The sequence below is a fragment of the Dipodomys spectabilis genome, unplaced genomic scaffold, assembly GCF_019054845.1.
Source record: "Dipodomys spectabilis isolate Male_0828 unplaced genomic scaffold, ASM1905484v1 ptg000001l, whole genome shotgun sequence".
NCBI classification, from domain to species: domain Eukaryota; kingdom Metazoa; phylum Chordata; class Mammalia; order Rodentia; family Heteromyidae; genus Dipodomys; species Dipodomys spectabilis.
In genome coordinates this window covers 20,836,727-20,853,274 of record NW_024870678.1, presented here as the reverse complement: position 1 = coordinate 20,853,274, position 16,548 = coordinate 20,836,727, and the positions used below count along the sequence as shown (strand labels likewise).

Sequence of the window (16,548 nt, the reverse complement as noted above, 5' to 3'; positions counted from 1 at the left end):
TTCGTATACAGAAGCCCAGATCTTAAACAGCAAGGACTTGAGAATCGGGACCTGATTTATTACTTTGCCCATGATTCACTGCAGCTAAAGACCAGGCATCAGAGGTGGCAAGGCATTGAAAAATCGGGGAATTCAGGGCTAGGGTAGTAATTCATGTACAGACTCCTGTTGAAACCATCAAAAGTGGAGGCAACCTATTACAGGTGTGACTCTGGAGAGATGGGAAATAGAAAACCAAGGAGGGACAAGTCCCTAGAATTTGAGGCCAGATGGGTGTCAGTAGAGAGAGGAATGTTTTTGAGTAAAAGGCTGACACGTCTAGAAGGACACTATTGGTTTTGGCTGAGAAATTATTTTGGAAGACTTCAGAGGGTGATTTGGGTTGAGTGGCTGGGCCACCAGCCAGACGATGGGGATTTGAGAGGAGAGAACTGAAATTGTGCTTTCAACATCCTAATAAATGGCATTTCAAGAGATGTATTTAAACATGAGGAACTAAAATGCTAACTTAACTTCAGGTTTTTGATAAGAGCACCCAACTCAGGTCAGGCCTTGTGATAGTCACCTGTGCCCCTAAATGAATTCCATTCGCAACCAGCAGCCCTTCCCATCCACCACACTGCACTCACCAACTTCTTAGTCCCTCTACTCAGAATGCTTTGGTGGGGATAGCTCTGGTGTGAAAGCATTTCTGAAGTGTTATTCCTCTGACCAACTGAAACCTAGACAATCGGGAATTGCATGTTAAGATATAGGAACTGAGTGCTACCAGGACCTTGAGACATGTGGGACAAAGCTAAGACGCGATGTGAGTCAATAAGACAGTAACTATATGTCAGATTTCAACGTGCTTTTCTGATCATTCATATCTCCCCAGTAGGCATTTTTCTGGATTATTTTTGAGCTAAAGATTTTATTTTAGCCCCCAAATGGATGTAGAATGCTCACATTCAGGATGGTTTACCAAGAGGACTCTATGCCTTCATTCATCAGTCTTCAGTGATAGAACCATTTGGGCCCATATATCCACAGGTCTAATAAAATCATTTTGCCAACAAATATTCATTCCAAAGCAAATAAAAATATTAAATGCCTTCTTTTTTTGTTTCAATGAGTTTTAGAAATCAGATGGACTCCTTACTCTGTTTACTTCAAGCACCTTCCTTCGTTCGTTCGTTCCTTCGTTCGTTCCTTCGTTCATTCCTTCCTTCCTTCCTTCCTTCCTTCGCTTTCCCTTCCTTCCTTCCTTCCTTCGCTTTCCCTTCCTTCCTTCCTTCCTTCGCTTTCCCTTCCTTCCTTCCTTCCTTCCTTCCTTCCTTCCTTCCTTCCTTCCTTCCTTCCTTCCTTCCTTCCTTCGCTTTCCCTTCCTTCCTTCCTTCCTTCCTTCCTTCCTTCCTTCCTTCCTTCCTTCGCTTTCCCTTCCTTCCTTCCTTCCTTCGCTTTCCCTCCCTTCCTTCCTTCTTTCCTTCCTTCCTTCCTTCCTTCCTTCCTTCCTTCCTTCCTTCCTTCCTTCCTTCCTTCCTTCCTTCCTTCCTTCCTTCCTTCTTCCTGTTGTTGAAATCACTCTCCAAGTGCTGACTAAAACATTTTTTTACTGTATTATTTTTTACTGTATTTTTTTTGGTACTGGGGATCAAACCCAGGACAATGCACTTGCTAGGCACATGTTTTGCCACTTAGCTACATCCAAGCCCAAATAAAACATTTTTTAAAAATGTACATTTTTGTCTTTAAAATGTCTTGAAAGTTCCTTTTTACTAAGCTCTCTATTTTGGGGTGAGGTGAACATTAGGTAGACCAGGGATACAGTAAACTTGTAAATATCCTGCCTAATCATGGAACCATGAACAAAGGTCTACAGAAATATCAAGAAAAATCAAATGTAATTATAGCATGAAAACATATAATTCCATTAGTGAAGCCCTCTGCATTTGAGGAATGTTCACTGATGCAAGACAATAAAACCGAGTCCCACACTCTGCTGCTATGTTTCTGAAGATTCCTGCCCTAAAGAGCTTTGCTTCAGATGAGCAGAAGGACCTTCATTTGAAAGATTTCCTCCTGGAAGCCAGGCTGGTTAACCTCTTAGCTCACAAATTTCTATGTTTTCTCCATTTAAAAATTTCCAACAAAATCACTGAATATCTTGAGTTTGTTCCTCCTATCCCTTGCATTTACAGATCCGATTTATGGAATATGGGAGAAAACAGACCATTCCTCTTTGAAGTTATTTCCATCGATTCCATGCTTCTGAACTACATAATTCTCTATGCTATCCAAAACAGTAAGAGGAAAATCCATGAAGAATGCATTTTGTGCATCTGATAAGCATGCAAACAAATATAATTTTAAGAAATGCAAGTGTCCTCTAGCCAGCAAGCATAGCATATGGTATGATGAAAACTGTATTTGTGTGCTCCGTTGGAATGCAACCCCAGGGCCCTGGAAGAGCTGTCCATTTGTTTTGCAAACTGTGGCGATAGCACACTACACATTGCTAGAGCCCAGGCCTTAGTAAGCATTTTGGCAAACATAACTGTTGTTAACTGGGTACGTTTAGGCTTGAAATTTGTCAAAGTGTGAACTAGTCCTGTTTTACTAAGGTTTCCAGAGAGCAAGCCTGTTGATAGGCTTGGCAGAGATGGTCTGGGACAGTCATGTCACTAGCCAAGGAAAACCACGACTGTAAAATGTGATGATCTTGTTGCTAGGAGAATGCCTAGGGAGGGCTTCCTTTGAAATACTTAATTTTACTTGTGTTTTTTTTTTTCCCCCCAGCTTACTCAGTCACTGGGACAGCTCATTTTAAGTAACCAGATTACAGTACAGCATTTTTGCAGCTCAAGGACCCACAGAGAAAAGAATCCAAGAAGATGACTGCGCATCTGGTGGGCGTGGCCTTCCTGTCATATCAGGGCCCCCCAACCATGCCAGACTGCTGCACCTGAGTGCCAGGGCCTGCAGCTTGGCTGCTTTACCAGGTGCTCGAGAGCAGAACATATCTGGAGGGAACTCAAGTTTTATACAGAGATGTTGGCTCATCTTCAGTAGGTGTTTACCAAATTATGGACACCTCTTTAGTGGAGAGCGGCTGCCTTTTCCAGTTAAGTGGAGGGAGGGGTGACGTCATGATGTAAAATGAGGTGATAACGAAAACTCGGATGGAGGGCGAGTGGGATAATAATGACGCGGGCAGAATTTGGTGGAAGCTTTGGCACGTGTTATTGTGCATACATAACACTTCAGAAAGGTTCAAAAGCTCTTCGGCAGGGTCTTATGTGGGGAAAAGCGAACTGCCAATTTATTTTGTGGACAAATCTATTAAAATACTGAAATGATTCCCAAGGCATTTTGTTGGGGGCCGGGGAGACAGAAGAAGATAGAGAAAACAAATAGCTCTTGGCCTTGAAATGTGTGAGTCTAAGCCAGAGTTACCACTGTAGAATCCAGTGAGGATCAAGAACAGCACTTCTCTAAATCAAAATACAAATGCCTATTAGCCATGTTAGCACAGAGCATAAATCGGAGCCAGACAGTCTGTCTATGTGCCTCTGCTCTGTACTGGGCCATCAGCTGGAATCTTCTCTCTGGGGACACACTGTAAAAATATCTCAGGAGAGGCAGCAATTACATTTTTTTTTTAAAAAAATGGAAGACTTTTTTTTTAATTTTTCAAGCTCCTGCAACTGTTGTTCCTTTGGAACACACAGGACATTGTACTCTTGTCCACCACGAGACAGAAGATGTGGGAACTCATCACAGAGGAAGGAATATACACTGGCTCTACAAACCAAGGCAGAAATTTCTCTGGATGTTTGAAAAGATATGAACTTCTTGAATCAGCTGTGATACATAAACTAATAGTGATACATAAACTAATAGTCAGTCATAAATCAGAAGGTAAACTGTGTAGTTGAAATGACTGCGATGAATCGGTAATGCGTGTAAGAGTTCTTAGCGGGAATTGAAAATAGCTTCAGGAAAATTTCTTCTTTGAACATGTTCATTGAACATTCAAATGTTGGACAAAATTTTTTTTTAAAAAATAGTAAGACAATTAGTAGGGAAAGAAACCCAGCAAACAAGAAAGTCCAGGAAGAAAGAAAAAAAATAAGCAAGCAAGCAAGACAGAGAGAATGCTGCACTTAGGAGTTTTATATTATTACCAGATGAGGTATCTGTATAAACAGACAAAAATCCAAATAAATGCACATGCTTCAAGCAGTGATAAGGCTGGAGTGGAAAAATTCTGCATATAAAGATACAGAGGGCCCTGAGGTCAAGTGATGTTGCTAAACTCAAAGACATGCAATCAGGACCTTTTTCGGAGCAGAGGACTGAGAGGGGCAATGGAATTAGCCAGGACCAGACGTGACTGTGGGAAACGCTCAAAGCTGGAGGTGACAATTCATTTCCTGCGTGAGGCTGTGAGAAAGACCATAGGCAGCATGACTCAGGTTGGAGAAGGACAGGGGAGGGATTCATTTAAGAAAGAACACAAGCACATTCTTCCCTGAGTTGGATACACTGGCCTTGGCTAGAGGGTGCTTCCTCTAACTCTGAATAGAGACAGAAAGAGAAATGGCTCTCAAGAAACTTTTCCTGTTAAAGGAACATGTCTGCCACGTGTATGGTGGCAGGGAGAATCCATGAGAAAAGCTAAGTGTTGTTTCAGGGAGGGAGCATTTCTGAGGGGAGAGGGCCTCGTGAAGAGCAGAGTGGCTGCAGGTTAGCACAAATTTACTGACAGGATGAAGAGGAGATCTTTGCTTCTCCCTCCCCTCAGAAAGCACAGAGGAAGTTCATGCAGAATTGGAAAGAGGCTGTGAAGACCTGAAGGAAGAAAAGGTGTGAAATCATCAACTGGAAGAATGAATGAACCCAGAGCCCATTGGAGACCTGTGGCCACAGGCAGCTGTTGATGGCATCTGTGGGTTTTATTTGCAAGGCTCATTTGATGAAGATGCAACGGGATAAAGGGAGAGAAGCTTTATGCAAGAGAAGGTTGACAGGCACACATTACAAGTCCATGTTGAGAGGATCACATCTGTGGCATCAGTCCTTGAAAGCTGACCATGAGAACATACTCGAGAAGCTTGTAGTGATACGGCTGTCCAGACTGCCACAACAGTGAATTCAGATTCTCTGCCATGGGACCCAGGAAATAGTCATTTCAAAGCCGGCTACTGATTCCCATGGACAAACAAGCTTACGAAGCCACTGCTGATGACCCTGCTGCTTAACATGCTTTTTTCACACACCAGAAACACTTGAAACCTTGCCCCAGATCTACTGAATCAGAATCCAGAGCATGCCAACATTGCTTGAAGGCACATATGTGTAGACTAAATAGAGGCTCTGGGCTTAGTGTTCCCATGATGGCCAGGGACCACTGAAGAAGATAAGAGCAGATATGGTCTGGTTTCCTGGGACAAATGGGTCTGGGCACTCCGTAGAGCTATAGGACTTGAGACAGTTCATGCTCAGTACAATTTTATGGGAACTAGGCTTCTCTAGAGTAGTTTAAAGTTACAAATAAGGGTGCATTGCTTTTCTCTTCATCTTCTTAGAAAGATGAAGTCTTAAATGTGAGATACTGAATGACTCATGGTGTCATCTTTTTAAGTCATGCAGTCAGCTACCTATGGAGAAGCTTGCTCCTACAAGTGAACGAATGAGCCAATTTTTGATATGAACTAAAAGGATTCATTCATAAGTCGAGTGTTCAATGTAAACAACACACGTGCAACTGAATAAGAATCATTGTTAAGGAGTGAGCAACCAAGAAAAGGATCATCGCCCAATGTATCTGCCAAGGATCCACTTGTAGAGTTTCAATCCAAAGAAAGAAATTCCAACCCCAAATGGGTACATTAATTGCAGAATATACAGAATCAAAGGGAAATTACTGGATTAATATAGTAAAGCTCTCATAATGGAAAGAAAAAAAGACAAATTGCTGAGGCTTACCAGGTAAGACTGAGCTGAAAGAAATCTAGTATGATGGGATGGCAAGAAATATGCCCAAGACAGCTGCCTCAGACCTCAGGGAGAAAGGTGATGTTGTGTTTGATGAAAGTTATAAACTACTAGGTGAGACATTAATTTCTAGACAGGAGGGTTGATGATGACTAAAGAAATTCAAGGAAGTTCGTGATGGAATCCCTCATCTCAAGACTGAATGATCATCAACAGAGGTGAAAGGCTGAAAACTACAGAGGAGTTTATAGTAAGAAGAAGTATTTTTTAAGAGACAGATAGGGCCTTTCTGTTATATTAGCTTCAAATTTTAAAAAGAGGTGATGTAGTTCAATGTATTTTTCCTTATCTAATGTGCTGCTAGCAATCATTTGGTAAGACTGGTCTCAAACAAAAGTGAGTTAAGATACTTGGCTTCTAGACTAGCCCATAGCCCAGGAAAACAAATAATTTCTCCAAAATAAACATAAGGCTTGGAAACAGGAGCCAACAGGTAGCAATGCCTTTCAAACTCAACCAGATTTTGAGAAAGATCATGGCCCTTGATTTGGCTTTACTTTTATATTTCTTTTTTTTGGTGGGGGGGTCCGGTCATGGGGCCTGAACTCTTGGCCTGGGCGCTGTCCCTCAGTTCTTCAGCTCAAGGCTAGTGCTCTACCACTTGAGCCACAGCGCCACTTCTGGCGTTTTTTCTTTTCGCTTATGTGGTGCTGAGGAATAGAACCCAGGGCCTCAGGCATGCAAGGCAAGCGATCTACCACTGAGCCACCTTCCCAGCCCCTTACTCTATATTTCTGTCCACTATATTTATACATACCCCCATACCCACACTCACAACCCCTCCCCACACCCACACCACTCTACCAAAAATATATGAGCCACCATGAAAAACACTTTCCATATTTTAAGAGTTTTGTGTTCTCTCTCAATTCCTTTCTATATACAAAACGGTAAAGGGACTGTACATTGTTACCTTTCATATTTAATTAGCAACATCCATTACCTCTATCTACCCAAACCAGACTCAAATCTCCTTGGCTATAAGTAGTACTAATACCTCACAACATTGAGTGAATCTCCCAATAGATAGAAATTCTGTAGAAACCAGTTAATCTTCAACGTTTCTAATTTTATTGGAATTAAATAACAGATTACATTTATTGAATGTCTCTCTACTTTGTGGCAGTCAATCAACGGAGATTTATTAAATAGTACATAGCTTATTTAACCTTCATAATCAAATGATCACTTTGATTGTTCTCTTTACTTTATATAGAACACAACTGATGTTCACAAAACTAAACAGATGACCCAAGATCATGATGTGGTGCTAGAATTTGAACTCAGTTCTATCTCAGCACACATCCCCAAGCCTAATTATTATTAGACACAAAGTGCAGGCCTGGGGTGTGGCGTTGATTCTGTCATGTGCTGACTCTGATCTATAGTCCTAACACTTGACTTGTTCTAATTACTTCCTATTAAGTCATGTCAATATTTAGCTTTGTGACTATTTTGTCATTTACAACCCAGGCAATGCTGTTTCTCTCTTCCCAGAAATCTTTTCCAATACGAATGTATGTCAATTGTTTAACCTCTAAGTAATCAATTTTCCACATGAGCTATTGTTTCCCTAGCATTGCTCTTAACATAGGCGCTGTCTAAAATGAGCAAAGAGTATTGGGAGTGAGAATTTCAATTTTATGCTATATGCAAAACAACTATTACCTTTCATTCAGTCTTTTCTGTTGAGTTTGAGTCCTCACTGTGGAAGAATTTTATAAAACCATAGTTTCATAGCAAATGAAACATTCTTGCCCTAAAAGAAATTAAACCCCTAAAGCACATTTCTTTAGTTCCTTTCACCTCCATTCCTCCCACAAAAGGAATGACTGAAACTTATGTAAAAATAAAACCTTAGGCAAAACAATCTATACAATTAATCAAGAGACAAGAATAATCTTTATAAACTCTAATAGATGATGGATGATCCCGAGTTTCCCTGCTGCCAAATTTATAAACTCCCATTTTAGATTCTTGCAGTGACGAAAACTGTACATGTCAACGGGCGCTCAGCTGCAAAACCCATCACTAGGCTCACTGCCGCATAGCAGATGCCGGCCTCCTTCACTTGCCATGGTGGTAAGGATCCAGGAATAGTTCTTCTCAGAAGAGGGAGTGCTGACAACTGAGTAGAGTCAGAATGCGATAACATACCGGGAAGTGCCTTGGAAATTCTGCCTTATTTATTTATAATGGAAGTAGAATTACCCAGAAGCTTAAAAAAATATCAATATGCATTTATGAGCCAACATGGCTCCCCTGAAGTACTGGCTTGCACCAGTTTTCGTTTTATGGGTTGTGAGGGGAAAATATGAAGTCACGCGAACATACAGATTAAGATGCTGTTGAAGCGAGGTGTGAGTTCCAGCTGGCTCTGCCACTCACAAATGGTGTAATGCAGTATCGATGACATAGGGTAGAGGTGAAGCTGAGGGGATGGGGACTGAACAGGAAACTCAGTGAAGTGCTAAGCACAGTTCCAGAAGTAAAAAGTGACACTATTCTCCACTACCTATACATGGGTGGGGGCGGGGAGGGAAAGAGATGCAGGTAGACAGATAGGTAGGGTGGTAATTTCCAGACATGATTTTCCATCTCTGCTACATAAATCCTCATCTCTTGGCTCATCCTATTTTAGGCTGCTCTATAACCCAGCTGTGCAATGTAAGACTAAATACTAACCTTTTGCATGTCTGGAAATATTTGTCTTGAGTCATCTCTCATTTGAGGGGGAAAAATGTGTATTTTTACTTAAGTTTCTCTGACCTGGGGTGTAGGTAATCCTTTTCATATCTGAGATTCCCTTTGGTATATTTATATTATCTCATTTAATCCACCCAGAAACTCCAGAAAGGAAATAGATTATAACCAGTTTCAGATGAGGAAAGAGGCACTGAGATCAAATGACTTGCCCTACGGCACATGCAGGCATGAGATTTGCTTCCAAGGTTGAGCTCAGAGCTCCTTCAATTGATGACTGCCTCAGAGACTGCATTTGGAGCAACCTGGGATTCTGAGAAGAATGAGGGAGAAAAATATGGAAGAAGAATATGGAAGAAGTGGATACTCTCCAGTCTCTCACTGATCCTTTCAGCCTCGCCTTCATGTGTTTGGTGTAAAGATAGCCCAGGAGATAGAATATGTGCACATGAAATGTTGCCTAAAACCTCTGAAACATCACAGTGCCATACCAAAATGTTATCCTGTTAAAGAAAGCAGAGTGATTTAAGAAATGAAAAGGACGGAAGATTCAGAACAATTTCCAGCTTAGACGTCTCCTCACCCCTTTCCAAATTAAAGTCCCTGATCACTTTCTTGCTGTGAGCAGTGAAAAGTCCCCAGTGGTCAGCTGATCACCACACTGACATCTCCAGAGTCCTCAACCGCACTATAAGGATATCAGGGAACTGATATATTCAATTTGGGTAGATGACTCTTTACTCCAAAAGATCTCAAAATCTTTAGTGTGATAATCCATCCAGAATGGTCATAAATTGTGAGGCTTCCTCAAATCACTTTGGTCAAGGCTATTGTTGAACATATTTCAGACCAAACTTTCTCAAGAAATAACATTTGGAAAATCTCCCAGTGTTTTTCAAAACATGACCTAGGACCATCAGTGATATGGATATGTGTTCCAAATGCAAAATCCAGGGCTCCATCTCAGACCTACTGACTCTGGAACTTTGGGGATTAGACCCAGTCATCTCTGTTTAACAAACACTGCAGGCCCAGGCAACAACCATCTCATACTGACACATTCTACTTCCTAAATGATTAACTAGGTTCACCCTTGTTCCTTAAATGTCATTCCCACTTAGCAATTCTAAACTATCACATTTTAATTGTCTCAAAACTTCCAAGAGCTTTGTAGTGAAACTACAGAAATCCTCAGATACTTTTCCACAGAAGACAAGAACCAAACATGCCAGTATCTTCCCACCACTTCTTACCTGGTTTGGTCTTTCCCTTACAGCCTTGAACTTGGGGCCTGGGTGCTGTCCCTAAGCTCTTTTGCTTCAAGCTAGCATACTACCACTTTGAGCCACAGCTCCACTTTCAGTTTTCAGGTGGTTAATTGGAAGTAAGAGTCTCTGAAGTGAACCCAGTGCTATCCAGGGTCACAGTTTGAGAAGGTGAGCTGAACTAACATCTTTTACTTAGCTACTTCTTAACAGGCCACATGAGTAACACCTTACTGTCTAAAAGCCAATGGCTTCATTTCCCTAACATCAACTTATCTGACCTTTTCTGCTTGAGTCAGACATATACTAGTTGTTGCAAATAAGGGAAACCATGGGACCTATGCTTCTTTGGGCCTGGCTTACTTCACTTAATAGAATTTTTTCCAAGTCTTTCCATTTCCTAACAAATGGGGTAATTCTTTCTGATGGAGGCATAGAATTCCATTGTGTATATATACCACATTTTCTTGATCCATTCATCTACTGAGGGACATCTGGGTTGGTTCCATATCTTAGCTATGGTAAATAATGCTGCAATAAACATAGTCATGCTGGTAGCTTTAGTGTGGTCTTGTTTGTGAACATTAGGGTAAATGCCCAAAATTGGGATTGCTGGGTCATAGGGGAGCTCTATGTGGAGTCTTTTGAGGAACCTCCATGCTGCTTTCCAAAGTGATTGAACAAGTTTAAACTCCCACCAACAATGCAGTAAGATTCTGAACCCTAAGATATGTACTCAAATGTTTTTTTCTTTCATGCGATTGTTTCTAACACATTTATAAGATTAATTCTTTGTTGCTTTGTATGTCCCTCCACCACGGTATAACCCCTGCTTTCACTGTATTTAATGTTGTTATATTTGTGGAGGGGAAGGGAAAAAACAAATAGTTTAAACAGGGATACAGGTGGACCTATTGCAACAATGAGATGTACAAGTCGTTATGTCGAAAATGAACTTTACAACTTTGGTGGTGGTGGGGGGGAGGTCCAGGTGAGGAGGTGGGGGGAGGATGGGAAGGGATGGGAAGGGGAAACAAAGGAGGAGGCTACAATGCTTGATAAGAAATGTACTCATTATCTTGCCCATGTAATTGTAACCCCTCTGTACAGTATTTTCACACAAAAAAAGCCAATGGCAATTTCTTTACTGTCATTAAGAAGCATGACAATGCCAGGCACCAGTGGCTCATGACTATAATCCAGCCTATTTAGGAGGCTGAGATCTGAGGATCACGATTTGAAGCCAGCCCTGACAGAAAAGTCCTTTTATCTCCAATTAGCCACTCAGAAACCAGAAGGAGAGCTATGGCTCAAAGTGGTAGAACACTAGCCTTGAGTATAAGAACTCAAAGATAGTACTCAGGCCTTGAATTCAAGCAATATGACCGATTTTTTTTTAAGTATATCAATAATAAAGTGACTATCAAGGAAGCTATAAATAATTACTCAATAAGGCAGTCTATGTTTTAAGTGAATTCAGTAAGAATATTTTCATTTTGATTAGGGAAAAAATGGCCTAAGAAACATTTTCACTTTAATTTTCTTGAACAAATCTGAGTAAAAACATTGTTCTATATATGGTCAATTGTAACTGACTCCCTCCCAGTAAATAACAGTATTTCTTCCAGAGAAATAATAGTATAAAGAACATGGCTTGTAAGGACACTAACCTGGATTCCTGATTATGTGTCATCATTTGTCATTCTGTGGCTTTGATCAAGCAACTTAAAGCCTTCATCAAGCTGGACGCCGGTGGCTCATGTCTTTAATCCTAGCCACTGAGGAGGCTGAGATCTAAGGATCATGGTTCAAAGCCAGTCTGGGCAAGGAAAGTCTGTGAGACTCTTATCTCCAATAAACCACTAGAAAACTGGAAGTGGTGCTGTGGCTCAAGCAGTAGAGCGCTCACCTTGAGCTGAAGAGCTGAATGATAGCGCCCAAGCCCAGAGTTCAAGCCCCACGAACAACAACAAAAAAAAGCCTTCATCATCCCAGTTTCCTCTTGTGTGAAATTTGTGTCACTGTCAACTACAGCAGAACAATTGTTAAAAGTAAGGGATGGTGTTTCTGAAAGCCACTACACCTTAGTTCTCATGTTAATTGACAATGAGTGTTCTTCTAAACCCTCCAGACATGCTGTATCTTTAACTTGTATTTGTTGCTGAGATGGTTCCCTTATTAGCATTGTGCAGATATCAGGATTGAGGAATTAAGTAATTCTCCAACATCAGAAGGCTATATGCATCAGAACTGGATTTTCAAACAGTTTATTTGACTTAAAACTTCTCCCCTCAATCACCACTCTTCCTGCTTCTAATATGCCAAAATATTGCCTGTACCAGATGATGAAAGCAAGTTTATGTCCCAATAGGGCCCTGATTCTTCTCACATTCTGCACTAAAACTCGTTATTTATATTATCTGCCATAGTCCAATTTACTGAAAACGTCTCCAGTTTTACCTCTTGATGGAAAAATATCCCAATGTCCAAAATAAAAACAACAATGCAGATTATTACAACTTAAAGAAATTACACAAATGCCTATATGAGACATCAATGTTTTTGCTTCATTTAAGGATTATATATAATCATAATATATGTAATTATACATATGTATATATTACAATTCTGGTAGATAGTAGACATCCTGTGATGTAAGGAGAAGAAGTTTATAATCTAGGGTCAAATAGCCAGAGCTCGAGATTAATCCCTTCCAGTGATTCACTGCACCTATTGCACATCTTTCCGAGTACATTTCCTCCTCACACTGAGGAGACAAGCTAACCCTTCCAGCTGCATGTAGCTTCCTGCCTGGCACAATGGCAGCAATAAAGAAAAGTTAGCTTCTTTCTTCTCCTTGCTTTACTCCCTACTTTTCCTATTCTGTGCTGTCTTGTGCGTCAGGAAGCATGGAGAAACCCCTTTGTTTTGATAAAGTTTTCTAGGTAACACTTGGAAATGACAAAATGACGCCCTTAACATTAACATGTGAACAAGCAGCAGATCAGTGACCTTCCAAAGGCAGTGGCTTCCATCAGTGACCCCTCTGCAGAGAAGTCGGAGAAAATCTCCTCTTGGCTTTGCTTTTAGAGTCAGTGCATGAGTCAATTAAGAAAAAGCAATTCCATTACTCTATGGTATTTTTTGACAGAAGGAAAATAAGTACATAATGACATTTTTATCACATCCTGTATTCATTGCCTTGGTTCCAAATGATCTCATTATTTCTAAAGATCAAAATTCCAAGAAAGGATGAAGATTTAGAGTCATGATATATGCTAACAATTCACAGATAATTCCAAAAGATGTATTCTAACCCCTGATTAGTCACGAGAGGACCAGCACAGATGCTTGGGAACAGCCCCTGCTTTGAACAGTGTCTGCTTTGAAGGGCTCTTTTTAGGGGGTAATGTGTTCAAGTTGGACTGTTTAAATAGGGAAAATAGAACTTGGCTATACAAAATTATTGCAATCAGCTCAACAGGATTTACTTTGTCTTTCTGACGTGCCAATGATGTTTCAGAAGAACTCCTTTAATTTGTTGTCTGAAAAGTGTATAAACTCCATCAATAACAGAATTTTCAGTGTGCACCCCAAATTATAAAGAGTAACTAACTTAGAAATTATATATTATGTACATGCTCTAAAGATAGCTATATAAATGTGTGCTGTGAACTGAATGTGTATGTACCATGAACAATTATATACTGAGATCCTAACTTCCAATGTGACAGTATTGGGGTGTGAGGACTTCGGGAAGTTAATGGGTTCATAAGGATGGAGCCCTCACAAATGAGGTTAGTGCCCTTAAAGAGGGAACAGAAATTTTCTTTCTTCTCTCTGCCATGTAAGATACAACAAGAAGGCCATACATAAGCCAGGATGCAGGCTTCAGCAGTTACAACTACGCTAATAACTTGTTATTGGCCTTCCTAGCCTCTAGAAGTGCAAGAAAAGAAACAGCTTTCAAGCTACTCAGTCAATGGTGGTTTAGAGTTGCTGCATGTGATGACTAAGGGATTTAGAAAGTACGTTCAGGAAGTGACACTGTAGCTCAAGTGGTATAGCGCTCGCCTTTAGCTGAAGAGTGCAGGGACAGCGCCCAAGCCCAGAGTTCAAGCCCCACAACCGGAAAAAAAAGAAAAAAGAAAAAAAAGAAAGTACGTTCAATATAAAATAGATATAGAGATTAATCCAGATGAGATACATTTGTGTATATGTGTACTGATTCTAATACTGCACATATTCTTAACCCAAATGAACAGGTTTGTATGTCCAGTACATATCCAGACCTCCTGTTTTTGAGACAATTGTTTTACAAATTATAGAAATAATCCCTAATTGTGTTGTCTTGGGTAACTATTTTTAGATGCAATTGTGAGAAAGGGACTACAGATTATTACCTTTGTATTTATGTATCAGTACTCACGTCCTATTACAAATAAACAAATAATGACACAACTTCCCTCCCTACAGTGTGCAAATGCAATCCACTTTTCCTATTCAGAAGACAAAGTTTCACATAGTTGCTAAAAACTGTACGTTGAGCTGACATGAGATGTTGCCCACGTGTGGTGCTGGAAAGATACAGAAAGACTCTTCTGTGAGAGTGGCAAGTAAAGGAATCAAACAGGCAGAACTTTGAATGCAGTAATGGAAGTTGAACAGCTTGTTGCCAATTGACAACGGGTAAGCTTATGAGTCCCATGGAGTCAACAATGGGAAAAAGAAATGGCCTAAGCAGCTGTCCTAATCTGAAAGACCTGGAGCGTCTCAGAAACATTTGTATAGATGTGTAACAAAAGTTGGAAGAAGCTAACTCTGGCCTGGCGCCTATGACTCAGGCCTGTAATCTTAACTATTCAGGAGGCTGAGATCTAGGATCGTGGTTCAAAGGCAGCACTGTAGCTCAAGAGGTAGAACGCTACTCTTGAGCTAAAGAGCTCAGGGACAGCACCCAGGCCCAGAGTTCAAAATAAGTAAAGGACGAAGCTAACTCTGAACCCAAGAGCAAGAGAGAAAAATAGAGGAATAGCCGAAACCACTGTGGCTGATTTTGTGTTCCTGGCCTGAGATGAGGTAAGAGTAACACCCAATCACTATTCAGGTGCTTACTTGAGCTCCAGAAAAATACTGGTAATTATAACTCCAAAAGATCTGTCAGGCAAAAGATGATTTATTTATTTCAAATAATGTACTATAATAACTGCTCCCTAATAAGTTCTCTAAGAAATCATATATAATTTGGTAATATTTTAAAATCTATTTGCTTACACTCTTTTCTAAAGTAATCAAGAGTAAAAAAATGGTTCTAATGTAAAAAGAAAAACCACCTCTAAATTATGACGAAAAGGGAATCTGATTCCTAATTCATTTTGTAAAATTTTCCAGATCACATTGAAGAAAACCATGATGTTAGAAATAATTGAGAAGACTTGATAAACTGAAATAAAAACACTCACATGAAGAAATGCTCAACTTATGTAGCCATAAAAGAAATGCAAATCAAAACAACATTGAGATACCACCTCACCCCAGTTAGAATGGCTATCATCAAGAACTCTAATAACAACAGATGCTGGAGGGGATATGGACAGAAGGGAACCTTACTGCATTGTTGGTGGGAGTGTAAACTTGTTCAATCACTTTGGAAACTCAAAAACAGTTTTAAATATACCTTTGTTTTTGGTAGGGATGAGGGCAGAGACTGAACTTGCTAGATAGGGACTTAAACACTTGAGATACACCTTTAGCTGCTTTCTGTATTGGTTATTTTTAAGATAGTGTCTCCTTTTCATGTCCAGGTGGGCTTAGACTTCTAGTCTTCTATTTATGTTTTCCCATTTCATTTGGATGACAGGCATATGACACTGCACCCAGGTTTCCCTTATATCTAGGAAATAGGTAGATGACCCAGCCATTGGTTGAGATAAGATTATTACAAACTACCTTGAACTACCTTCCAAATGTCTAGCATTACAGGCTTGAGGTACAAAATCAGGTTTAACAAAATTTGTTGAAATAAATATCTTAATTGCTTACCTTCCCATATTTCTGTGCATAAGACCCTGTGAGCAGTGAGTGGAAAACAATGATGGTTTCATCCAAGTCCCAAACAAACACACGCTAGAGAGAAAACACCAATATCAAAATGTTATAAAGCTTAAGGAAACAAACCTCTTTTCAAGTAGAAAACATCTCCTCATATTGTCATACAGTTTTGACACTGTTTTGTAGAAAAGTATCGCATGAGGTTATTTATTTTTAATTTTCCTACTCTAGTTCTTGTCAGATCTGAACGACATAGGTTAAATGAGTAATCAAGTTTAAATATTAGACGTGATAATGTGAATGAATTCATCCAAACATTTTCTTATAGATGGTACCAAAATAGATGCATTCAGACTATATGACAGAAGTATGACTAGTCTATGTAAAATTAAAATTTTTATACCTTATAGAATTTTATAATTTATGCAAAAGAAATTCATTCTAAAGTATAGAAGAAAGGAAGGAAAGAATGAAGCAAAGAAGGAAGGAA

At 40.0% G+C, this 16,548-nt stretch overlaps 1 protein-coding gene across 4 annotated transcripts in view; it reads right to left on the bottom strand.

Moving 5' to 3' along the window:
• Eya4 (EYA transcriptional coactivator and phosphatase 4) overlaps positions 1-16,548 on the bottom strand; it is a 198,705-nt gene that overhangs the window by 19,444 nt on the left and 162,713 nt on the right. For all 4 annotated transcript variants that reach the window (XM_042686535.1, XM_042686612.1, XM_042686697.1 and 1 more), the window contains one exon: positions 16,050-16,133. In XM_042686535.1, coding sequence (XP_042542469.1) covers positions 16,050-16,133 — 84 coding nt within the window. The remainder of the gene's footprint in view (positions 1-16,049; positions 16,134-16,548) is intronic.